The sequence below is a fragment of the Balaenoptera musculus genome, chromosome 14 (assembly GCF_009873245.2).
Source record: "Balaenoptera musculus isolate JJ_BM4_2016_0621 chromosome 14, mBalMus1.pri.v3, whole genome shotgun sequence".
NCBI lineage: Eukaryota > Metazoa > Chordata > Mammalia > Artiodactyla > Balaenopteridae > Balaenoptera > Balaenoptera musculus.
In genome coordinates, this window is record NC_045798.1 from 3,179,742 (window position 1) to 3,206,545 (window position 26,804).

At 41.5% G+C, this 26,804-nt stretch overlaps 1 protein-coding gene across 1 annotated transcript in view; it reads left to right on the plus strand.

Moving 5' to 3' along the window:
- The window catches only part of TMEM132D (transmembrane protein 132D), a 679,411-nt gene that overhangs the window by 459,877 nt on the left and 192,730 nt on the right, over nucleotides 1-26,804 (plus strand). The window contains exon 4 of the mRNA XM_036874801.1: nucleotides 10,987-11,170. Coding sequence (XP_036730696.1) covers nucleotides 10,987-11,170 — 184 coding nt within the window. The remainder of the gene's footprint in view (nucleotides 1-10,986; nucleotides 11,171-26,804) is intronic.

Here is a 26,804-nt window from a genome sequence, read left to right on the forward strand (position 1 = left end):
CCATTATGGTTTATCACAGGATTTTGAGTAGAGTTCTCTGCGTCATTCTATACTTTTTCTTATCTTATACAAATAAGTCTGGTCTGTGAATTCTTATCCTAGCTGCAGTTTTTATTCCAGGGGTTCTGCCTGCACCCGTGCTCTTTCATTTCCTATTTTTCTTACTCAGAACAGTCTCAGATCAACTCTTAAACCCAAATTTATTTTTCATCAGTGGGAATAAATATCTGCCCATCTCCTAATCTCTTCTAGTGATGATTTTTTTCCAAGCATTTACATATTGAAATCAATGTTAGTTTATTATTTTTTTAAAGTTTTAATAATTTCTCATGATAAAGAGCAGAGATTTGCAAACTTTTCCCATAAGGGGTGAGATAGTAAATATTTTCCACTTTGTGTGCCATATGCTTTCTAGCCTGCATATTCTTTGTTTTGTTTTGTTTTTTTTAACAGTAAGGAAGACTTTATTCAGTGGGGGAGTACTACGATGGGGTTTTAGCCTGCATATTCTTATTTCTTTTCTGACAATGTTTAAAAATGTCAAAGGTGTTTTTAGCCTAAGATCTGTGCATGGACAAGCTATGGCTGGAATTGACTGACCAGCCGTAGTTCGCTGACTCTGGAAAAAAAAAGATGCTCTGAATGTGACTACAAGGACTGCCTCCCTCTCCGCACCCTGCATCTCATGCCTCAGTTCCAAGCCCTCTGGGTGTTCCGTCCACACCAGTTTCGTTCGTTTTCTTCAACCCACCCTGCTCCCCCAAGCACAGGGCATTTGTATGTGCAGTTCCTTCTGCCTGGAACCCATCCTGTATAGAGATCACAGCCCAAGCCCTGCTGCCCCAGGGAACGTGTCCGTGTCTCCCTGACTACACCAGGGTCCTCTAACATAGCTTGTATCTCGCCAGCTACCTCTGATTCTCACCTTTTCTTACGGTGGCCAACTTACGCTTTTTGAAGTGACAGCTTATTGCGTGACCACCTTCCCCACTAGACTGTGTGCTTGAGAAGAGCAAGGGTCTTCAGCCATCTGGTCTTTGGGGGTTTGGAGGGAACCCTGAGTTATGGCATTTGCCAATTTCCATGGTGTAAATATTCCCCCTCCCAGAACCCTCCTACACTGTTGATGGGAATGTAAATTGGTGCAGCCACTATGGAGAACAGTATGGAGGTTCCTTAAAAAAGTAAAAATAGAGCTACCATACGACCCAGCAATCCCACTCCTGGGCCTATATCTGGAGAAAAACACGGTCTGAAAGCATACATGCACCCCAGTGTTCATTGCAGCGTTGTTTACAATAGCCAAGACAGGGAAGCAACCTAAATGTCCATCAACAGAGGGATGGATAGAGAAGATGTGGTGCATATATACAATGGAATATTACTCAGCCATAAAAAAGAACAAAATAATGCCATTTGCAGCGACATGAATGGACCTAGAGATTGTCATACTGAGTGAAATAAGTCAGATAGAGAAAGACAGATATCTTATGATATCGCGTATATGTGGAATCTTAAAAAAAGGATACAAATGAACTTATCTACAAGATAGAAATACAGTTACAGATGTAGAAAACAAACCTATGGTTACCAGGGGGTAAGGGGGGGAGGGGTAAATTGGGAGATTGGGATTGACATATACACCTACTATATATAAAATAGATAACTAATAAGGACCAACTGTATAGCACAGGGAACTCTACTCTGTACTCTGAAATGGCCTATATGGGAAAAGAATCTAAAAAAGAGTGGATATATGTATATGTATAAGTGATTCACTTTGCTGTACAGCAGAAACTAACACAGCATTGTAAATCCATTCTACTCCAATAAAAATTTTTTTAAAAAAAAGAAAAAATATTGCCCCCCTAGTCAATGTCAAGTTACCAAAATGATGTCACTGCGTGTGGAGATGGAAAGAGATGCTGAGAATCAGCTTGGTCTGGGCGACCGCTGGATCTCCATCTTTTTAAGCTAACTTTGGATCCGCATCTCTACCCCCCAGAAGAGTGTCCAGTAAATAAGAAGAATTACAGAAATATCATTTGAATGAATGAATGAATGAATGAAGTTAATATTGGAACAGAGATCCATGAAGCACAGAATAAAAGGAAGAAATGCAGCATGATTTCTTTCAAGCTGCAACCTTTCCATTTTTCTTCTCTAGAATAACTCTGTTTACCAGACCTCAGTATTATAAGGCAGAAACAAGAGGACGTGAGAAGACAAATTTATGGGGACAAAAATCTCATTATAACGTACATGCATTAAAGGGATTGAGTATATTTTACTTCATAATGAAAAGTTTTTATTCTGAATATGCTAATGAAAAAGCTGGAAAAAAAGATGTCAGTAATGGAAAATTTTAATGCTGTGATAATGTCTTAGAAGAAACAATTTGAGTAATAGCCTTATTTTCATCTTGAAAATGAGATGTGAAGGGAAGGAAAACGAGGACCACGGCTCCTGCATTTGGGAGACATCTGGTTGCCCGTGTCTGGGTCTGATGCAGATTTCCAGAATGCCATTGCAGACAAATATTGGCTTGGTCGGGAGGATTTCTCCAAGTGGAGCTAGGACAGCTTAGTACCTTGAATAATGGCCCCTCCGCCCCTTCATGCATTCCTCGTTTCTCTTTCATTGCCAGAATCTTTCACGTAGCATTTGTCAGTTGCCCTTGGTGTCCTCCTTACTTGAAAAATTCCTTCAGTTTCTCAAGAAGCAGACCCTGAGACAAGAATGTGTGTGCAAGTGATTTATGAAGGAAGAGTTCCCGAGAAACCAATAAGAGAGCAGAGAGAGTAAAAGAAGAAGAGAAGAACCCGAGCGCTAGTGCCATTTCGGAAGTTACGTGCAGGGTGGCTTCAGCCTGATCCCATGGGGAGATTCTGGAGCATGCACAGTGCCCCCAACTGACCCGGCTGGAGGCCAGGGAGCTGGGCTTGCCTGCTGCCTCATCAGACTCTGGCCAAGGGCCACCTCCCAGGGCAGGAAACTCTGAGGCACGTGCAGCTCTTTGCACTTGTGGGCAAGATGGCTCCAGAAACTCAAGAAGAGCCATCCAAGGAAAGTCACAGGTAGATATCATGAAAAACAAAAGCACTGAGATGTGGAGAAAAGGGAACCCTCCTACCCGGTTGGTGGGAAGGTAAACTAGTGCAGCCACTGTGGAGAACAATATGGAAGTTCCTTAAAAAACTAAAAATAGAGCTACCATATGATCCAGCAATCCCACTCCTGGGTATATATTTGAAAAAAGCCAAAACACTAATTCGAAAAGATACATGTACCCCAGTGTTCCATAGCGACATTATTTACACCATGGAAACAACCTTAGTGTCCATCAACCAATGAATGGGTAAAGAAGATGTGATGTGTGTGTATACACGCACACACACACACACACACACACACACACACAATGGAATAGTACTCAGTCATAAAAGAGAATGAAATGTTGCCATTTGCAGCAGCATGGATGGACCTAGAAGGTATTATACTAAGTGAAGTAAGTCAGACACAGAAAGACAAACACTGTATGATATCACTTACATGTGAAATGTAAAAAATACAGCAAGCTAGTGAATATAATTTTAAAAAGAAGCAGAATCACAGATATAGAGAGGAGGAAACCAGTGGTTACCACTGAGGGGGGGGAGGGGCAATATAGGGCTGGGCGCCAGGGAGGTACAAACTATTGGCTCAAGGATGTATTGTACAACACGGAGAATATAGCCAATACTTTGTAATAACTGTAAATGGAAAGTAACCTTTAAAAATTGTATAAAGACTAAAAAACCTAAAATTATAAAAAGAGAAAGCACTTGGAAGCCAGGGGTAAGGCATGTGGAAATGACGAAGGGATATGAGGAGATTTGGGGGAAACCCTCACACTGTCCACCATAACTTGCTCCCCAACCATAAGTGGCTCTCATTCATATGACCTCTAGAAAGTGTCCTGAAATTCTGGGAAGAAATCTCCAACTATTTCCTAAGGGCTGTTATCTGAAGGTCATTCGGATATAGATTCGCCCTCTCTCTGGCTTTACTTTTGTTTCCAGAAATTTCGCCCATTTATCTTTTAGAGAGCCATCTGGAACGACCTAAGTTGGAAATGGCATTTCACTCTCTTCTTCCCCCACCCACCCCAGGAGCTTACCTGCGACACTCACACTTGCAGTGGAAGCCAGTGGCCCACGTGGGTGGTGGCAGAACGCGGTCTGATCATTGGTATGCTTTCGTAAGGACCTACCATAATATGTTGGTTTTCTAAACTGGAGAAGAATACAGGTAACTTCAAGATGCATTGACTTGCATCTCAAACACTTAGCTCTTAACTGTTCTGGTGCTAGCAGGTCTGTGTCTGCTCGGTTTCTCATCTCTCCAAATGAATGGTAGGCTTCCGTATCTAAAGCTCTCGTTTCCACATCTCTGCTTTGATTTATCGACACATCACGGAACTTAAAGAGTTGTCAGGAGACCATCAAGACATGTTCATCTCAAAGCATCTTGTTACAGAAATGTCCCAGCTTTGCTTGTGCAGAATTCACTCAAGAGCATCCAGTTTGGGGATCTCGAAGAAGCCCTATGTAATGTCCTGACCTGTGTTTCTTCTGGGGGTGTGAGAAGTTGCTTTAATGATCCTCATTGCTAATAAGCATGCCTGTCCTCGCACTGGAAAAAGAGGTGGGGGGCTTGGAACCCAGTGATCAGGAGTGGGCGTCCTGTGACCAGATCGCCTGGCTCCTGCACGCAGCATCTGGGTGACCCTGGACAAATATTTTCCCCTTCTTGAGCCTAGGTTTCTAGTCTACAGACTGCGAGTAGATAACAGTTATTTATTGGAAGACGTTGAGGGTTGCGTGACGTAAGACATAAAAAGCCCTTAAAACAGTGCTTGTCACATTAAAAGTACTCAGTGAAGGTTAGTTGTTCCATCACTCTGGAAAAAGAAGCATGACCATCCCGAAACAAGGCTTTTCTTCTTGTTTGAAAATGATGCCCTTTCTTGGCCTTGGGATGCACTGAGGTGGTCCTGCAAAGCCTCACGTTTAGTTTTCTTTCTTGGAGTTTGGAGCCGTGGCCCTGGAGGATGTGGTCATTGCCTGTGTCTGAGCTGACCCAGAGTCTTGTTCCCTGAAAGGGCATTTTATTTTCCTTAAACTTGGGGAGACCTCAGGCTATGTCACCAACCGTGTGTCTTTATTCAAAGGGAGCCCTTCCTAGTGAAAAGAACCTTAGATTTTTATTAAAGTATAGTTGATTTACAATATTGTGTTAGTTTCAGGTGTACAGCGTAGTGTTTCAGTATCTTTGTAGATTATATTCCATTGTAGGTTATTACAAGATAATGGGCATGATTCCCTGTGCTGTACAGTAAGTCCTTGTTGCTTATCTAAAAGGCTTAGATTTTGAACCCAGGGTACCAAGGGGCCCACGTAGGGGAACGTTATTGGAAAATGAGAAGAGTTCCTCAAATCGAGGAGATGTTATTCATCTTCTCTGTGAAAGAGGATAAACTACCAAAAGATCCCTCCAAACCCACACATGTGGAACCAGCCAGTAGGGATGTGAGGTGCCCATGAGAGCCCGCGTTCCTTCCTTTGCTCCCACTTCTCTTGTCTTCCATACAAAGGACAGCTGCAAGTAAGGCAGGGCAGGAAGGCGGCTTCTTAGCTTATCTGTGCTGGTAGCAGCTACACCAGTGGGAGAAACCAAACCTGCAGGCAGCTCCATGCCCACAGTGTTCTGAGGCCTATATGTGGTCCAGCCCTGAGCCTCTCCGTGGGTGACTGCAGTGTTCTCCAAGCAAACCCTGCCCACACTCAACAGCAGTACCGCCTTCCAGATGGAGCTCACACATCGAGCGTTGCCCATCCGTGTTGCTATTTGACTCGCCCATGGGGGCTGGACAGCAGGGAGGTAGGGATGGTGGGGCTGGGTGTAGGGCCACCAGAAGTGGCATCTGAATGCTTTATGCTTATCCAGCCCCCCTGCCCCCCTTGGCTGGAACTCTGTTCTTGTCCCTCCTCACTTTCATACTCATGGACATCAGAAACCCTGAATGTTTCTTCTTCTTGGTTCATCTGTGTCTTCACGATTTTACTGACCATATTTCCCAAATCCACTCTCTTAGGACATTCTATTTCTAATACCATTATACACAAAATACGTCCAAGAGCATGCATATCCACATAATTAAACCTTTATAAACCTCTAACGCAGTTGTTCATGATCCTGGTTGCATAATAGAATCACCTGGATAAAAGAACAGACAGAAAGATGGAAGGAAGGAAGGGAGGGAGGGAAGAGAGAGAGAGAAGGAGGAGGAGAAGAAGTAGAAAGAGAAAGAAAGAAAGAAAGGGAAAGAAAGAAGGAAAGAAAGAAAAAAAGAAAGAAAGAAAAAAGAAAGGGAGAGAAAAGAAAGAGAAAGAAAGAAAGAAAGGGAGAGAAAGAGAAAGAAAAAAAAGAAAGAAAGGGAGAGAGAAAGAAAGAAGAATGAAAGAAGGAAAAAACGAAGGAAGGAAGGAAAGAGGGAAAGAAGGAAAGAAAGAAAGGAAAATGGAAGGGAAGAAAGAAAAGAAAAGCAGACAAGAGAAAAAAGAAAAGAAGAGAAAATAAAACAAAACTGGTGCCTGGCGCCACTCAGGAACAATCAGAAATCTGAGTGGTGCCTGGCCATTGGTTTATTTGTAAAATTCCCCTGGGCAACTTTTTTTTTTTTTTTTTTTTTTTTTTTTGACGTGTGGCATGCGGGATCTTAGTTCCCTGGCCAGGGATCAAACCGTGCCCCCCTGCAGTGGAAGTGGAGAGTCTTAAACACTGGACCACAAGAAAAGTTACCCCTGCCCAGGCAACGCTAATGCCTAGGTAACGTGGAGAACCACCGCATGTAAAATATGCAGTCACATTATATAAAATTCTGCTTAATTCTACTCTGTTTATCTCCTGTGACACAGCAGATACCAGGCATTATCCTCTGTGCTAGCCACACAGGCTAAGCGTGGCTACTCTTTTCAGGATGCTTCAGGCTAAAACGCACACTCCAACTGCAAAGGTACAGCCCTTAGCTTTCCAGTTAAACATGAAGAAGTGGTAAATGTTGCCAAATATGCAAGCATTCTGGAAGCTCTCAAGTGCTAAATATTTACAAAAAGTTATTAAAATTCAAATTTCCACTGACTCGACAAGACACACATGATGAGCTATTTCAAAGCTAGATCACCATATGCAGAATTTACAGAGGAACTTGTCAGGAACCTGGTACACACCCTCCTGCATCAGAAATATTGAGAAGCTCGTGCAAACTAAGGAATCACTCAAGAAAAACATACAATTTCAGGATACACAGCCTTCCTAAAGTTTGCTCTGGTCGCCAGGTTAAGAATTCCCAACGTAGGGTGTTTTCATGAGCACGTCAGGTAGAGGAAAGTTAGCTCAAAAGAAACTGTGTTTCCTTTACATCTTGGCCAGACAAGGGATCTAAGGGAAAAGAGAAAATCAAACTTGATAGGACAACCATGCAAGGTTACTGAAGGAATAAAATTAGATGAAGTAAATAGAGCACTTTAAAAATTATTGCTGATGTTCTTCTAGGTGGGTCTTGCGGAATGGGAAGAATTTGACTATACGGAGAGATTGTTAAAGGTATTTCTGATAAAGTGAACTCCATGAGTAAAAGGTGGGGAGATGGGGGTACGGAAAGCCCCATATTCCACTGGAGGCCAGGATTGTTCAGTTTGCTTGAGGTTAGTGCACCTGGAAGGAAAAAACAGGAGGGAACGGTGTAAAGTATGGAGTAGGGTCACGTTACTGCATATGAGGAATTACTGCTCTGAAGGAATTCCCCTACACCTCTGTTGTGGAGCTGAGTTTCTGAATTCAACTCTTACCAGTTCTGCTCTGCAACTTTCCCTTTCTTTGTGATTAAACATAGAAGGCAAGGCTCAGAACAGCTGAAAGAAAGATTGTCCCATTTCATGAACGGGAAAGGAATGCCAACAAGCTTGCGAATCCCAAATATAAAAACCAGGATTCTAGCATCACAATCCCAAGTTTCCCGTACTTGTGGAAACCCTCGTTTGAAGTTCCAAAAAGGCGATGGCATGTGTCTTAGGAAAAGAAACCTAGAGAGGGGATCAGTCCACTGTGGCTGACACAATTTGTTTCTAATTCTTATCACAACCACTGTTTCTTAAAGAGTTCAACATCTTTCTTTCAGAAGCCAAGAGAGAGTGAGTCTTGTAGGATTTAAAAACCAGGTGCCTCTCTCTTTCTGTTTTATAAATAAGTTCATTTGTACCCTTTTTTAGATTCCACATATAAGTGATATCATATCATATTTGTCTTTCTCTTTCTGACTGACTTCACTTATTATGATAATCTCTAGTTCAATCCATGTTGCTGCCAATGGCGTGTCATTCTTTTTCATGGCTGAGTAGTATTCCATTGTATATCTATCTATATATGGAAAGATAGATATCACTTTTTTAAAATAATTAATTTATTTATTTTTGCCTGTGTTGGGTCTTCGTTGCTCCGCACATGCTTTCTCTAGTTGTGGCGAGTGGGGGCTACTCTTCATTGTGGTGCGTGGCCTTCTCATTGCGGTGGCTTCTCTTATTGCGGAGCACGGACTCTAGGCATGCGGGCTTCAGTAGTTGTGGCTCAGGGGCTCTAGAGCACAGGCTCAGTAGTTGTGGCTCACGGGCTTAGTTGCTCTGCGGTGTGTGGGATCTTCCCGGACCAGGGCTCGAACCCGTGTCCCCTGCATTGGGAGGCGGATTCTTAACAACTGTAGCTACTCCTGTTCTGTGTGAGAGATCAGTGCTCATACAGGAATTTAACCTCTGTGACGGGGGCTGTCTCTTTGGGCAGTACTTCTGATCTTCTTTCTCTGTTTCTTGCCCTCCTCCTCCCCTTCTTGTTCCTCCTCCTCCTCTTCTTGTTTCCTTCCTCCCTCCCTCTCTCCTCTTATTCTAGTCACCCCTGACATCCCAGTATCCCACCTCATCCCTTACTTTAAGAAGGAGGCTTCCCGAAGTCACCACCATTTATCTCTGAGCTTCTTATTGAAACATTTGCATGGGTTTGATGGTGTGATAAAGATGTCTCAATAGCTTGGTCATATATATATATATAAAAGGCCAAACCTTGTCCTCCTAGATGTCAGAGTCAGTGGTCATTTTGCAATTATGTGAAATTCAAATCTCTAGAGAAGGATCTGATAGGTGGAAGTGGCTTTGGTCACGAAAGGTTAAAAAGTGTCTTTCCTTGCTGCCTCCCAGGTGAATTCTCACCTGTATTTCTTCACTTCCTCCCTCAGGGAGTGGCTGGCACCAACTCTGCCTTTTTTTTTTTTTTTAATCTGTCACTTAGACGAGCACACATTTCATAAAAGCAGACTATGAAAAAGAAGAAGGGGTAGCCAGTAAATTCAACTAACCAAAATAGCTGCAAAAATCATCCTGATACTCTGACTTGGATTCATTTCTGGATACGTGTTTATAATTTATTTATTTATTTTATTTTATTTTATTTATTTATTTAATTCATTTTATTTATTTAATTTTATTGATTGATTGATTGATTGCTTGCTTGCTTGCTGTGTTGGGTCTTCGTTTCTGCGAGGGCTTTCTCCAGTTGCAGCGAGCGGGGGCCTCTCACTATCGCGGCCTCTCTTGTTGCGGAGCACAGGCTCCAGACGCGCAGGCTCAGTAGTTGTGGCTCACGGGCCCAGTTGCTCCGCGGCATGTGGGATTTTCCCAGACCAGGGCTCGAACCCGTGTCCCCTGCATTGGCAGGCGGATTCTTAACCACTGCGCCACCAGGGAAGCCCCAGGATACGTGTTTATAGAAAACCCAGACTGTCTAAAAACTAATCATTGTCGGAATGACTCCTATATCCAGGTAACATCTGGGTACTTCTCCTTGTTCATCCGTGTGGGTCCTGCGGTCCCGTTCTCCTGTTCATGCCTCAGCTCTGATTCTCTGCAATTCTCTCTCACCCCCACTGGCTAAAAAGCCACATCACCCTCAAAGTCCTTTAAACTTCTGTGCACTCAACTTGAATGGACCGTGGCTTTGGAAAACCCAATATAGGCAGCAAAGAGATTTCTGGGAGTCGGGGAAAGAATCCTATCCTCCATCCTCCTAGAAGGAGCACGGGGAAGAAAGCATTTAGGAGATTCAATCAGCATTTCCCATAATTATCCACAAACACCTGTCCTGGGGACTCTGAGAAGTTCACAAAAAACAAGGGTTGGGAAGTTTGAGTGATGGTGTCTAAGGCCAGGCCAAGGCTGTGAATCTTCTTAAAGGTTGTTTGTTCTTTTGGGGATCAAATTTCTTTCTTTCTTTTTTTTATTGAAGTATAGTTAACTTACAATGTTGGGTTAGTTTCAGGTATACAGCAAAGTGATTCATATATATTCTTTTTCAGATTCTTTTCCGTGATAGGTTATTACAGGATATTGAATATAGTTCCCCGCGCTAAACAGTAAATCCATGTTGCTTATCTATCTTATACATAGTAGTGTGTGTCTTTTAATCCCGACCTCCTAATTTATTCCTCCACTCCCACGCCTGCTTTCCCCTTTGGTAACCATAAGTTTGTTTTCTCTGTCTGTGGGTCTATTTCTGTTTTTTGTAAACAAGTTCATTTGTATCATTTTTTTAGATTCCACATGTAAGTGGTATCATAGGATATTTGTCTTTCTCTGTCTGACTTACTTCACTTGGTACGATCATCTCTAGGTCCATCCATGTTGCTGCAAATGGCGTTATTTCACTCTATTTTATGGCTGAGTAATATTCCACTGTATAAATGTACCACATCTTCTTTATCGATTCATCTGTCAGTGGACATTGGGGATCGCATTTCTGACAAGCTCTTTGCAGGGACGATGTGAACACACATTGAAATAGTCCATTGCCTGCCGAGGGTGCCCACCCCAATCCTCAGAGTTGTTCTCTCCTTCTCTGCAGTGCGGATGGCGCCTCCTATGAAGTCATGCAGATCGACGTAGAAGTCCAAGAGCCCAGTGACCCGCCAGCTACACAGCTTGTTACCTGGCAGGTTGAATATCCAGGAGACATCACATCTGACTTGGGCGTCTCCAAGATCTACGTGAGCCAGAAGGACTTGATTGGCGTCATCCCACTGGCCATGGTAAGAATGTCCCTGCCCTGGGTTGTTAATACAGACCTCAGGGAAAGGCAAGGTACCACACCGTGACCCAAACACAGTGGGGACATATCAGTGAGCTCAGAACCAGGGTGAGGGGAAACTGAATGATGAAGTTACTGCAGATCGCCGATTCTGAAAAACTGTTTTTTTAAATAATATCTTTAGAATATCCTTTAGAAAATAATCAAAATCCAGGAATTAGATTTGGGTCTTGCATTATATGAAGAGTATTAATGGTTTAATCAAGATGTTTGTATGATACATTGGAGACTGTTCCAGGATCTCAAACACATACACCTGCAGAGACCAAACAGATCAAGTGTCTGAGTGAAATGTGGCAGGTGACTTGACAAACACCTACCCAGTGAAAAGGCCCTGCCATGTTTGCCATGAAGGAAAACCAAGCCGGATTCTGAATTCTTAATATCTACTGACTTTTCAAGAGAAGCCATTAATATAGTTTTAATGCAAAACACCAATTTGTTCCTGTTAGAGCTAATTTTTTTCTTAATCAAGCCTATCTAAGAAAGAGTTAACTATAATTCATTCACAGGCCATCTATGTATAACTTGTCATCTACCTCTAAACGATTTAGGACTCTAGGTCTGTCCACGTGTTTCCTAGGATTTGTGGAACAGAGATGGGCTTTCATCCTTGAAAGGACCCACCCCCGATTGCTATGCAACGGAATAGAGTGTCTGTGGGAAGACTAATCACCCAGGTTCACCTAAACAAAGCACACTAACGCCCTTTCTAGCCCCGCCTTTCCCCAGGGCCTCTCTGCAAAGGAATAACACATTTTCTTAATGTGAATTTTCCCAGTGCAAATGCCTTGAGGTTGTGAGTCTGCGGTCAGTAATTTGAGCTTTCTCCTGTTACAAAAGTACTTTTACTGTCGGAAGTGAGGGATCGGTCAACCCATCCGTTGACAGCCTGCTGTCTCCCCCTCACTATCTATTAGGAACTATTGACAAGTGTTATTATGTGGTTGTGAAAGGACGTCAGGAATCAGTCTTTCAATACAAGGTGACGCGGACAGTTGCCTAGTGACAATAAGTTAGTTATTATGCTGTTCATTAGGAAACGCAAGTTGTTGAGGTCCTTCAGTTGATCAGGGCTCTTATTAACGATTTCTTTTATTTTAAAGGCACTGAGCCTCCCCTGGTACATTATTTCACGTGTGACAGCAGCACTCCTTCGTTTAGGCTATTAGTGGTTCTATTACTGGGGATGGCGAGACCATTTGTCTCAAATAAGTAATTATTTGAATTTGCTCCCTTTCAGCACCTTTGGGCTGATGAGCTTTTAGCGATACTCTGAGAGGTTTCCATTGCTTGGCTCTGCATCGGGCGGTGTGCTTGGTTCCCTCGCTCAGCATTTCTCCCACCTGGACTGTCCACCTGTTCCAAACCCCCTTGTTCTTCACAACTCACAGGAGTCCCGATGCTCACAAGAGCCCCTTTCTCTGTCCGCCACTGGTCTCTGAAACTGTTCACACCTTACATCAACCTTTCTGGCTATGATACGTGTAATCACAGAAGCGTGTGTGTAATGGCAGAGCTAGAAAGAATCTCAGCTAAGACCTAGCTGACCCTTTTATCAGTTAGGAATTGCATTTGGCCGAGAACAAGCCCTAACCATAACCCTAACAAACCCCACTCACTCCACTCTACCCAGGCCAATAGTGGGTTTAATACAAGTAGGTTTCTTCTTTCATGTAAAAGAACTCCTAAGGTTGGTGGTCTAGGGCTGGTATGGCTCCCCATGCTATCTGAGATTCAGGCTCCATCTTTATTTCTGCTTCAGCAGTCAAGGGTATAGATTCCATCCTCATGGTCCAAAATGGCTGCTGGAATGCCAGCCAGCATATCCATATTCTGCCTACCAGAAAAAGTAAGAATGCAAATCAAACTGGGTCAATTCCTTTTCCCTTACAAGAAGTCTTCACAAGAATCCAACATAATATTTCTGGGTATATCCAATTAGCCAGAACTTGGTCATATGGACATACTTAGTTGGAAGGAAGGCTTGTAAATTGATTTTTTAGCATGGCGCATTGCTCAGGTTTTGTTACAAGGGAACAAGAGGAGATTAGATATTCTGAGGCGATGAGCAGTATTTGAAACAATCCTCCTCCATTTCCACATGAGGAAACTGAGGCTCAGAGAGGTCCCTCATCCCGGCACCTGTGTGTTTTCCATTCTGTATTCATCTTTATGAGCCTCCTGGGAAGCAAAATAAGACACCTGTATCTTAGTCTGCTCTTACTAGCTATGCAACGGTGCTTAATTTCACTGTGGCTCAGTTTCCTCATCTGTAAAGGGGGGAGAGATAATACTTACTCATAAGGTTGATGTAAGGATAAAATGATAATTCAAGAGGGCTTGGAAGAGTGCCGAGTACAGTCAAACATACAATAAATGTTTGCTTTTATTATGATCACTTAGTTACAGAATGCAAAGGATAAATAATTCCTTGGCAATTATGTTGTAAATTCTTTCAGGGAGGGGAATGATCCTAAGATAAGAAGAGTGCTAGGAACTGTGTAGACGCTCACTGATTTTTTTATACAATTTTAAAAGGTTACTTTTCATTTACAGTTATTACAAAGTATTGGCTATATCCTGGTGTTGTACAGTACATCCTTGAGCCTGTCTTACACCCAATATTTTGTACCTCCCACTGCCCCTCCCCTATATCGCCTGTCCCCCACCTCTCCCCACTGGCAAGCACTAGGTTGTTCTCTATATCTGTGTATCTGCTTCTTTTTTGTTATATTCACTAGTTTTTTGTATTTTTTAGATTCCACATATAAGTGATTTCATACAGTATTTGTCTTTCTCTGCCTGACTTATTTCATGTAGCATGATGCCCTCCACATCCATCCATGTTGCTGCAAATGGCAAAATTTTGTTCTTTTTTATGGCTGAGTAGTATTCCATTGTGTATATGTACCACATCTTCTTTATCTACTCATCTGTTGATGAACACTTAGGTTGTTTCTGTGTCTTGGCTATTGTAAATAATGCTGCTGGGAACATTGGGGGATGCTCACTGATTCTTGAACTGAAATGAACGAATTGCATTAAAACACGTTTGGTCTGATGAGTTTTTACTAATACTATCTGAGCATCTTCCTCTGGAACTCAGAGTAAAGTCTTCAGAGTCCCGACCCCCAGTCTTTTGTATTTGGAGTGTTCTGAGTCCCTTTTCCAGAGAAAGCTGCTTCATTTCACCTTTGACTTGACTGGTGAAAGGACTTTTGCCATTTTTAGGAGAGTTACCTTCCATAAACAGAGCTTTTGCCTTTTCATTTCATCTTCACTTTGTTTTTGTTCATTATACATTCGCTGAGAGATTTTGAAAGACATCTGATATCACTGCATCTATTTATCTACTCACCTGTGTTACACGTTCTTGAAATGTTACAGAGGCAGAGGGAAGACCAGCTCACCTGGACCACGAAGTCCATGAGGAGAGAATACTTTGAGTTGAGCTCAGGGCCCCACAGGGGCTTGTAAGCTAGAATGAGGTGAATCTTTAAATGTGATGGGGAGCCACTGGAAGGTTTTCAGCACAGCAGCTGCTGCACTGGTGTTATCTTTTTAGAAGGGTACTATGTGGAGAACAGATTTGGGAGGGCACCCCTGTGTTCCTAGCAGCACTATTCACAATAGCCAAGACACGGGGGCGACCTAAATGTCCATGGACAGAGGAATGGATAAAGAAGATGTGGTACATATATACACAATGGAATATTACTCAGCCATAAAAAAGAATGAAATAATGCCATTTGCAGCAACATGGATGCAACTAGAGATGATCATACTAAGTGAAGTCAGTCAGACAGAGAAAGACAAATACCATATGATATCACTTATATGTGGAATCTAAAATATGACACAAATGAACTTATTTACAAAACAGAAACAGACTCACAGACATAGAGAACAGACTTGTGGTTGCCAAGGGGGAGGGGGGTGAGGGAGGGAAGGATTGTGAATTTGGGATTAGCAGATGTAAACTAGTATATATAAGATGGATGAACAACAAGCTCCTACTGTAGAGCACAGGGAACTCTATTCAATATCCTGTGATAAACCATCATGGAAAAGAATATTTTTAAAAAGAATGTATATATATATATATATATATATATATATATATATATATATATAACTGAGTCACTTTGCTGTACAGCAGAAATTAACACAACGTTGTAAATCAACTAGACTTCAATTTAAAAAAATACAGCGTGGAGCAAAAGAAGCGGGGCGGGGGGGAAGCTGTGTGGTTGTATTTACATAAAGTTCAATAATCAGGCAAAACTAAACCATAAAGCTAAGGATAGTGGCTACATTTAGAAGAGAGAATTCGTGGAGATGTACAGTTATGATCTGTGCATTTTTCAATGTATTATGTTAAGCTTGTTTAAAATATATTAAAAATTATTGGCACTGGCAAAAAAAAGTTCTAATTTTAGACACAACCCCAAAGTTCTGTATATCTCCATGATACCAACACACAAACTTAAAATGTTTAAAGGATTTTCTATTATAAAATATCCTATGATTTACCTTTTTGCCCTCTAATCTTTGCACACGTCTCTGATTAATTCCCTGAGCTAAACCTTTAGAAATACATTTGAATCAAAGGATGGGAATCAAAGGATTTGCAATACTATAATATTTTTTTGATAACTGTCACCAAACTACCTTCTATAAAGTTTAACCAATTTACTATTCCACCTGCTGTATATAATGATACCCATTTCCCTGCAACTTCACTAACACAGAATATTAAAATCATAAAGTAGACAATTTGTTAAGCAAAACTTATGTCTCAGTGTGGCTTTGATTGGCCCTGTTTTGTTTACATTTTAAACGTTTCCTTATTAAGCATGTGTTCTTAGCCAACTTTCTTTTCCTATTGGAAATTCAACTTCTTCTTATTTTGTCATTAAAAAAAGTATCTTTTTCATTGTTGTTTAAAAACACAAAACATTAAATTTACCATCTAGATCCCTTTTAACTGTACACTGTATTACTGTTAAATATTTTCACCTTGTTGTGCAACAGATCTCCAGGATGTTTTCATCTGGCAACCCTGAAACTCTGTATTCACTCAACACGAGTCCCCCTCCTCCTACTAACAGCCCTTGGAAACCACCTTCTATTTTCAGTTTCCATGTATTAGTGATACCAGCCTTTTGATCGACATACTGAAAATATTCTTCCCAATTTACCGTTTGCCTTCTGATGTCGCAGATCATATATATAATAGCATGCAGAAGTTTGGGGGGAGGTATTCGTTTAGTTTTTATGTAGTCAGATCTACTGATCTTTTCCATAATGGACATCCTTCCTCTCCCCCTAATTATAACCAAGAAGAAAAAACATGCCTGTTTCATGTGTTCTCGTAAAACCTCCAAATATTAAAATACCCGCACACAGCATATTTGAATAGGTAGAACTATAATCTTCAGAAAAAAATGCTAAAAGTAAATGCAGCTGTGACTCCTTGTACTCTTATTAAGGATTTGAGATCAACTCGGGAGTGACCGCATGACTCACTATTCTTTGTAGGATGTATAATTCCATCTCCAGGAAAGCTTTGAGATGAGATGCAGTTAAGCCCTTCCATTCAAAGCTCATTTTCCAAAAGATGTTTATTTCTTCCTCGATATTTTGCATATTTTTTCCTGATGTCTATGGCGTTAAAACCTTTTTTTTTTTTTTTTCTTAAAATCCGTTCATGTATTTCTAGGACTTTTATCACATTAGTCTTTTTTTCTGTTCAGGAAATGATGCCTTACTATCTCGTGGGTAAATCTTCGTTGTTGTTTTTTTTTTTTTTTGGTTTCTTTTTTGTTCCTTTGGGAGAAAATTCTGAGGAAAAGGTCATTAAGTTTGCATCACCATTGATCTAATTAGTGCATATCCCTAACTGCATGTCAGTGTCAGATTCTGGAGAGCAATGTTTGCATTTCTTAGAAGAGTTGGAACACTTATCCTTCTGGGGTGGCAGGGGGTGCCCAGTTTCTCAAGCTCTTCATTATTCTTCTCTCCTATCTGCCTCCTGAGTTTCCGCTAAAATAAGTGTTTTGAGCTTCCGCCAGGATTCAGACACGATGATACTGATATTCATCACTTTGAATGCCATACCAGCTAGTGGAATATCCTTTCAAACATAGTAACATGTGCTCTTTATTTTAAAATAAAACAAACATTATTTTCATTCCTGTTGGGCAGTGGCTGTTCAGGTACCCTAACTGTGGTAGCTGTTCTAAGTGTGGGATGGACGTGTGTGGCTCAGCTCTCCTCTGGATTGTAAGGACACACCCTTTTACCGTGTTGGGTTTCTGATGAGTTTCTCATTTCGCTGTGTCTCAGCCTTGACCACTGAATTTTAGTGATTAGACTTGAGTTGTGACTTTAGATGAAATGTAATCAGGAGATACAGTCTGGACAGACAGATTATCCTTGAAAGAAATCAAAGGAGGACTCTCACCCTAAAGTGACTTGGCCGTGGCAGCCTTTCATGGTGTCTACATAAGATGCTATAAGAGTACAGGTGTGTCTCCCAGACCCAGGCCTGCAGCTGCTTGGAGAAGACCAGCAGAGCTTTTTAAGCAGAATCAAAGAGTCATACATGCCATGTGCTCTTTGTGAGGTGCAATTTGATATATTGCAAGCCTTTCCTCAAACGTGACACTCATGGGAGCCCAGATACAACTCAGAATTCTCTGTATAGCCCGCCACCCATGCCGCCTCCTCCAGGGGGTCCTCCTGGATCCTTACAGCCAGACGTGATTCTCGTTGGCTCTTCTGCTCTGTCTACCGCATGATCTCCTTGCTCACATCGAGGACAGTAGTCCAGTTGGGGAATTCAGACACTCTTGAGTTCTTTTTGCTGGTTGAGATCACACCATTGGAAGCCGAAAGGGGCAAGAGCCATACCCAAGATGCTTGGGAAGACCTAAACTCAGGATGTCCATTTGACCTTCCAAGTCCTTCCTTATGTCACCTTATTGTTTGAACCCCACCTAAACCCGTCCGATCTCCAAGTCCCTCTTCCAAAGTAGAAGCAGCTAGACTCCAGTGCACCACTCCCGACTTTCCATTTATTTCCAACTCAAATGCCTTCTCCTCATGAGCTTGCACTAAGGGCCTCTGTAACCCAGACAATAGCAGGTAGGGGCCATGCAGTTAAGACTTCACCAGACCCTTCCCTTCCTTGATTGAATCTTGAGTTCTTTCTTCTATAATTCTTGGGATTCCAAGAAAGTAATCATCAAATAACCTCTTCCCTTCTCATCTTATTTGCATCTTCTTAAATCTTGCTGATCAGGGCATGTCCTCCTAAATCTAGGATTCAGTAGAAATTCCATTCCTGTCAACCTCACAGACAAAATTCACCCACATGTTCATAACCATACAATTTACTATTGTAAAGCTTCTGATGAAATAAATGCATTTTCAGTAAGCTTTCCTGAATTGAATACATTTCTCTTGTTAAATAAAACGAACTGCCTTTTCATCCACTGCACCCTCCCCTAATCTTTAGAACCCTCAGGACTTAATCTTCTGGCACATCCGCCTTCCCTGAATTATCTCCTGCCAACTCTGCGATTGTTATCAAGCTATGTCCCCTTCCCGTTTGTACACCTGGCAGAAGGCATGGCACAACTCATAGTAGAAGCCCAGAGAACAGTCTTACCACCCACTGGAATACCTACGGGTCTGTGGAATAGGGTCACGCCGGCTGCTTCATCCTCCATCACTTGTGAACTTAGCGCAGGTCACGTGCCATGACAGTCACATTCTGAGATCACAACTTGAGAAAAGGCTCCCAAATCATGGAAGGAAACTGTCTTTTCTGACTCCAATAATGAAGTTTCTTTTTTTCATTTTTGGCATGAAAGCAGATTCTTGGCTCCTTTTTATTTGACTTTTCGTGATACCCTTTTCCTGTGTCAGCCTGTTAATTAATATGCCAGATACCCTCTGTTGTTTTCCTCAAGACTTTTTGAAAATTCAGTCACACTGAATAGCACAGCACTGCTTTCATTTTTACACTTTCTCAACCAAGTGCAAGTTAAGATGCTGCAGCAGGCCTTGAGAAGAATCTCTGCTCCAAGACGCACTCTTGCTTTGTGTTTCTGTTGAGTCACCATGACCCCTCCAAACAGCATCAGTAATAATGACACCAGGTACCTACTGTTTATTAGGTACCAGGTATGGCTCTAGGTACCTCCTTATAGGGATTAACTCATTCAGTTCTAACAGAGACCCATTGATGCTGGTACTACTCTTATCCCCATTTCACAGATGGATGAAAGCACACTGTGTTTGAAGAATGGCCCCCAAGCGATTCAGCTGAGAAGCTGAGCTGGAAGTAGATTCTAGACTGATGAGCTCCAGAGTCTGTGCTCGCAACCCCGTGCACTGCACTGCGAAAACAAAGTTAAGTGAAAACAAAGTTAAGGCTGTTGATCAGTTCAGTATGCAAAAAGATCTTTGGAAAATGCGAATGCAAGAAAGCACACTCATAAAAATACGAAATTGAGAAGTCTTACTGAAATAGGAAAAGTCATCGGAAAATGAATTATTTATTACGAATAAAGCCACAGCCTTTTCTTTTCAGCCCGCTCTGCTGCCTTTGATGCTCCCTAATGAGCTGTCCTCTCCAGAGGTGATTTATAATGAGACAGCAGTGGCTACACCTCAGGGCTTTTAAAGGTACATGGTACAAAACAAATCAGGACACTTACTGCTATTGTTGTCTGTGGCGTGGTTATTACAGCCCCAGAGGCTGTACAACCAACTGCTCTCAGTGAACAAATGCTCATAATGTAACTCATTTTGTAGACACTACAGAAAGGCAGTCCATTCACAAAACATTCACTGAGTTCCCTCTACGTGCCAGGCACTGGCCTTTGTGTGGAGGAGATAACAGAGCTCGCATCCCGCTCAGGGGAGGTGGCTGGTAAATAAGTAAAAATGTACCATATGATCCAGCAATCCCGCTCCTGGGCATATATCCAGAGAAAACGCTAATTTGAAAAGATACATGCACCCCTGTGTTCATAGCAGCACTCTTCACAATAGCCAAGACATGGAAGCAACCTAAATGTCCATCGACAGAGGAATGGATAAAGAAGATGTGGCACATATATACAACGGAATATTACTCAGCCATAAAAAGAATGAAATAATGCCATCTGCAGCAACATGGATGGACCTAGAGATTATCATGCTAAGTGAAGTAAGTCAGACAGAGAAAGACAAATATCATATGATATCACTTGTATGTGGAATCTAAAAAAATGACGCAAATGAGCTTATTTACAAAACTGAAATAGACTCACAAACATAGGAAACAAACTTATGGTTACCAAAGGGGAAAGGGAGGGGGATAAATTAGGAGTTTGGGATTAACAGATACACACTACTACGTATAAAACAGATAAACAACCAGCACCTACTGTATAGCACAGGGAACTATATTCCATATCTTGTAAGAACCTATAATGGAAAAGAATATATGTATGAAAAAAAAAAAAGAATATATGTATGTGTATAATTGAATCATGTTGCTGCGCACCTGAAACTAACACAACTTTGTAAATCAAGTATAGTTTAATTTAAAAAATAAGTAAAAAATAATTGAGCAGGATGGATTCAGAACTGATTTATGCTTGGAAGAAGATAGAACAGGTTGTTGAGAAGGAGGAGGAATGGCTGGGCGAGCTCTTTGAGATGGAGTCGTCTCTGCAGAGGTGGCATTTGAGCTTCCAAGAAGGATCCAACATGGGGAGATCCAAGAAGAGCTGGCTTTCCAGACAGAAGGAGAAGTGGATGCCAAAGCAGGGCCAGCTTGATGTACCTCAGAATGGAGAACGTCCAGTGCAGCTGGGGAATGGTGAGATGGGGAGATGAGGTCAGAGCAGGGAGACACGGGATTAGGTACCTAATCAGCCATGCTGTGTGCAGTAGGATTCTGATTTACTGTGTTTAAATCTCATCTGATTCATGATCTATTTTTAAAATATCACACTGAACACTAAGGGAAGAACAAATTGGGGCAGGGGGCAACAGTGGAAATGGAAAGACCATATTGGAGGTTACTTTAATGGTCCAAGTGGAAAGAGATGAGAACTTAGGCTAGGATGATGGTGATATTGAAGACAAATGGAAGGTCTCAGGATGTCCTTTCTAAGTATAGCCGTCAGAACCTGCTTATAGACAAGGAGCGTGTGTGCATGGGAGAGATGAAAGCCTAGACTAGATGGTACAGTCCAATAGGACTCTCTGAGGTGATGCAAATGCTTTAAAATCTGAGCCTTCCAATATGGCGGCCATTGCCATGTGGGGTTACTGAGCTCTGGAAGGGTGGCTAATATCTCGGAGGAACTGAATTTTTATGTAATCGAATTAATTAAAATTTATATAGCCATATGAGCTGGTGGCTGTCAGGTTAGACAGTACAGTGCTAAGGTTTTGGCTTGGGAAGCTGAGAGGGCTGTCATGCTATATCTTCTGAGGTGGTGGTCTGCACGTTCGCCCCGTGGTCTGTGGACCCACACTCCACTCTTCCGCACCCTGAGCTATGCCCCTGGAGTCTTTCCTGTATGGATTGCCTCCAGTGGGCTGCTTTGTCCACTGGATTCTGGTTGGGTCCAGTCAATGGAAGGCAGTAGAAGAAGATCAGATATTGGGTGAAGAGAAAGGTTGGGTTTTGCTTCCCCTACCTCCTTCCCTGATGGGCCACAGTCTCTCAATGGCTGTGTTGCTCTGTCAATGGCATCAGCCCCTGTCAATCGACATTCTGGATAAGGAACAGCATCAATAAAGTTGTGGGGTTTGTGTTGCAAATACAAACATCCGTGTCCATATGCGCTGATAGTTGTGTTATTCACACTTCTTCTACAATCAGGTGAAAGTATCTGAGGCACCATTATGTCTTATTATATAGTTCCTGCCCCCAAATGCATGCATTGAAATACATATTATTTTATTATAAACGATTCCCTTTTATTTCTCCTTTTATAATTCAGTTAAGACATTATATTGATTTTTTTAAGCATGTGTGTTGGTAGATTATATTCATTATGGTTCTTATTTTGGGATAATAAAGTCAGCACTACTTCATTTGTTATATAAAAGGAGCAATAGCTCAAATAGGGCTGGAAACAATGGCGTTGGCAAGTGTTTTCCGTGAGGGCACGGGTAGTAAATATTTTCAGGTTTGCAGGCCATACGGTCTCTGTTACAGCAAGGCAACCCCACTCTTGTAGCTCAAAAGCAGCCATAACACGGAAGCACATGGGTGTGGCCGAGTTCCAGTAGAACTATTTCTGGGTGCTGAAATTTGAATTTTATGTAATGTACATGTGTCACCAAAAAAAGTCTGCTTCTCTTGATTTTTTTCCAAATGTAAAAACTATTTTTTTTCTCCCAAATATAAAAACCACTCTTAGCTGCAGGCTGTACAAAAACTACAGCTCGCAGGCTATAATTTGCCCATCGCTGGTCTAATGTAGACAATCTTATCTTTGTCTCAGTTCCTCCTTCTGGAGGTTGAGAACATCCCTCCCATGGGGTCCAGTCGTGCTATAAAACTTGACCTCCTTGCCTGAAGACTTCCCTAAAACTAGAAACAAATTTAAAAAGTAACATTAGCATGAGAAACGTGTATTTTCTGCAGTAAAGAGGGATGCATTTCCCATCGTATTCCACTCTGTGGAAAGTTTCCACAAGATTCAGGCTAGATAGAGCAGAGAGTCTGAGCCTTGATCAACATCTCAGGTTTGACAACTCAGCCCCATGCTTGTTAATTCCCTTCTTGACCAAACCCTTCTTGACACTTACAGTCAACTGAATGTCTCACATCTTTTCAGAGTCCTGGGAGGTCCCCCACCCTCAGACCTAAACTCACACCCACCCTTATTCTTCTTAAATCTGCCTCAGTATCCCTCACGCTGTTTGGTTAACGTCATCATCTTCCTCTTTGGTGATATCCACTGGATGATATCAAAATTTGTTGGCTGTACACCTTCCATTAACCTTTCAATTAACCTCATTATCAAAGAGTTGAAGGTGGTACAGGAAGGAGAGAGGTGGTAACGGATTTACGAGCACACTTGCCACTGAATCTCAGAGCCAACAATCCCTTGCCTCTTGAATTATTTCTCAAAGCCTGGCTCACTCCAAGACCTCTGAAATCTTGGCAGCAATTACCAGAAGGTGAAAACACCTCTCAGAAAATGGGATTACATGGAGGGTCCATAGGCTTTTCAGACATTTATGCCAACTTCCAAGCCACTGCTGTCTCTCCTATCTGTGAAATTTATCTTTCTCACAAGACAGACCACCTAAACCCAACTCAAAATTTTGGAAGATCTCAGGATCCACATAATAATGAGAGACCATCCAGCTCCACCTGGCTTATATGTCAGGGTCAGAGTTTGGCATTACATAGCATGTGGTCAAGATCATGGTCCGTAAAATCCAACTTCATCAGAAAAGCCTTCCCTGACCACCCTGTCTAATGAGCATGTTCAATCACTCTGACCCCCTTATCTTCATTTTCTTTCTCGTCATGGTATTTCTTGATACCTAACATATCATAGATTGATTTTGTTCAGCTTAACAAACACCAAGGGAATTGGGACATGGCCTGTGGGGTTCATGCTGTATCTGTAGCACTTAGACCAGTGTCCAGCCCACAGTAAAAGCTCCATAAACATGTTGGTGGTGTAGAAAGAATCAGATGGAACTGAATTAATATCCCAGGCTTGAGAGTTTATAACTGCGTGGACCCTGTTCAAGTTAAATTACCTGTCTTCACCTCATTCTTCTTATCTGGAAAATGGGGATAATAATGGTATTTTACCTTATTGGGTGATGTAAAATTTAATGTGTCAGAATATCTGGCACAGGATCTGGCACTTAGTGGCTGTACTATAAACACTCTTGCTGCTATTAGTAGCAACAGCAATGAGAAAGAAGCTATGCTTTGGGATATTAGCACAAAATATTGAAGTACTTATTATTTTTTTCAATATTTTTCTTCTACAATTTTACCAAGAAATAAATGAAAAATAAACTTTGAATGTCCTGTAGGTATGAAATGACTCAATAAACTTATAACATTTTGAATAGTAAGTTATATGTATATATGTATAACTGAATCACTTTGCTGTACACCTGAAACTAACACAACATTGTAAATCGACATACTTCAATTTAAAAAATAAGAAAAAATAGTAAGTAATAATGGCTAAGTTCCATATGGAGAGCTTTAGCTGACCTTTTAGGTGGACACAGAATGACAGTAGTGAATTTGTTAGGACATTTTCAAATTCAATCCAAACTGGTTTATGCAGAAATCAGAATTGATTGGTTCACTGTGTAAAATTGGATTCATTTGGCTACATGAAAGAGACCCCAAAATACAGTGGCTTTAACAACAGTGGAAGTTTTTCCTCTTTTGCATTGGAAAGAAGTCCAGAGTAGACACTTTGAGACAAATATGGTGGCTTCCTGGTCACCAGGGGCCCAGGATCCACCTGGGTGTGTCTCTCTACCATGGGACTCCATTCTCAAATCACCTTATTATCCAAAATGGCTAATGACTCTGCAGCCATCAAGTCTGAGTTACAGACTTAAAGAGGGAGGAGGAAAGGCACCAACAAAGTCACCTAATACCAGAATCTGCTTCCTATAAGAAGCCTCCCCCTCCACTTCTGCTTACATCTCCTTGGTCAGGATGTAACCACACGGTCCTACCTGGGAATGCTGGGAAACAAAGTCTTTGGACTAAGTGTAGAGGCTCCAAAAGAAGCCTGCATCATTGAACAACTCCAAGGGTGTGCGATATGGCAAGTCTGAACCTAAATAAAACTGAGGCTGTAGTACTGAGGAAATGGGTAGATCAGATGTTCCATAGAAACCAGCCAAGTCTTCCAGACACACATAACCTCAAAGTCCAAAGGCTGGCTTCTGGCCAATTTTACTCCAGAAAGTTACATGATATCACAAAGGAGTTGAGTCTGCTTCCCGGAAATTCTCTCATCCATATTCTCATCCAGGAGCCAGATTCATCTTCAGGCTGATTCCCTCTTGTTAGCAAAATGCTGAAGACTATACAGATTGCACATCTTCGTTTTTCCAAACCCAGGGGGAAGAGAAATGGTTCCTCAAAGAAATATCTGTGGCTGTTAATGGGAGAGAAAAGAACTGGATGCTGGAAGGGGCACAAATGGATTCCACTGTGCCTCTTTATGTTGCCCAGTAGAGGTGAACTTTCATAGATGTTGCAGATTTGCTCTGCAAAGAAGCCTGCAAACCCATTAGACAAGACTGAGAATTCAGATATCTGGCTACATAGCTTCTACAATACCTGGTGACTTCACTATCCAAAAGTATTGTCAAGACATGAATGAAGCATTTGTTGTCTTTTTAATAAGAACTCAAGACTTTAAAATGCAGATGCAGTTCTATTTTTAGTTTTTAAAGGAACCTCCATACTGTTCTCCATAGTGGCTGTATCAATTTACATTCCCACCAAGAGTGCAAGAGGGTTCCCTTTTCTCCACACTCTCTCCAGCATTTACTGTTGTAGACTTTTCGATGATGGCCATTCTGACCAGTGTGAGGTGATACCTCATTGTAGTTTTGATTTGCATTTCTCTAATGATTAATGATGTTGAGCATCCTTTCATGTGTTTGTTGGCAGTCTGTATATCTTCCTTGGAAATGTCTATTTAGGTCTTCTGCCCATCTTTGGATTGGGATGTTTGTTTTTTTGATATTGAGCTGCATGAGCTGCTTGTATATTTTGGAGATTAATCCTTTGTCAGTTGCTTCATTTGCAAATATTTTCTCCCATTCTGAGGGTTGTCTTTTCATCTTTTTGATAGTTTCCTTTGCTGTGCAAAAGCTTTTAAGTTTCATTAGGTCCCATTTGTTTATTTTTGTTTTTATTTCCATTACTCTAGGAGGTGGGTCAAAAAGGATCTTGCTGTGATTTATGTCATAGAGTGTTCTTGCTATGTTTTCCTCTAAGAATTTGATAGTGTCTGGCCTTACATTTAGGTCTTTAATACATTTTCAGTATATTTTTGTGTACTGTGTTAGGAAGTGTTCTAATTTCATTCTTTTACATGTAGCTGTCCAGTTTTCCCAGCACCACTTATTGAATAGGCTGTCTCTTCTCCATTGTATATTCTTGCCTCCTTTATCAAAGATAAGGTGACCATATGTGCGTGGGTTTATCTCTGGGCTTTCTATCCTGTTCCATTGATCTATATTTCTGTTTTTGTGCCAGTACCATACTATCTTGATTACTGTAGCTTTGTAGTATAGTCTGAAGTCAGGGAGCCTGATTCGTCCAGCTCTGTTTTTCTTTCTCAAGATTGCTTTGGCTATTCGGGGTCTTTTGTGTTGCCGTACAAATTGTGAACTTTTTTGTTCTAGTTCTGTGAAAAATACCATTGCTGGTTTGATAGGGATTGCACTGAATCTGTAGATTGCTTTGGGTAGTATAGTCATTTTCACAATGTTGATTCTTCCAATCCAAGAACATGGTATATATCTCCATCTGTTTGTAT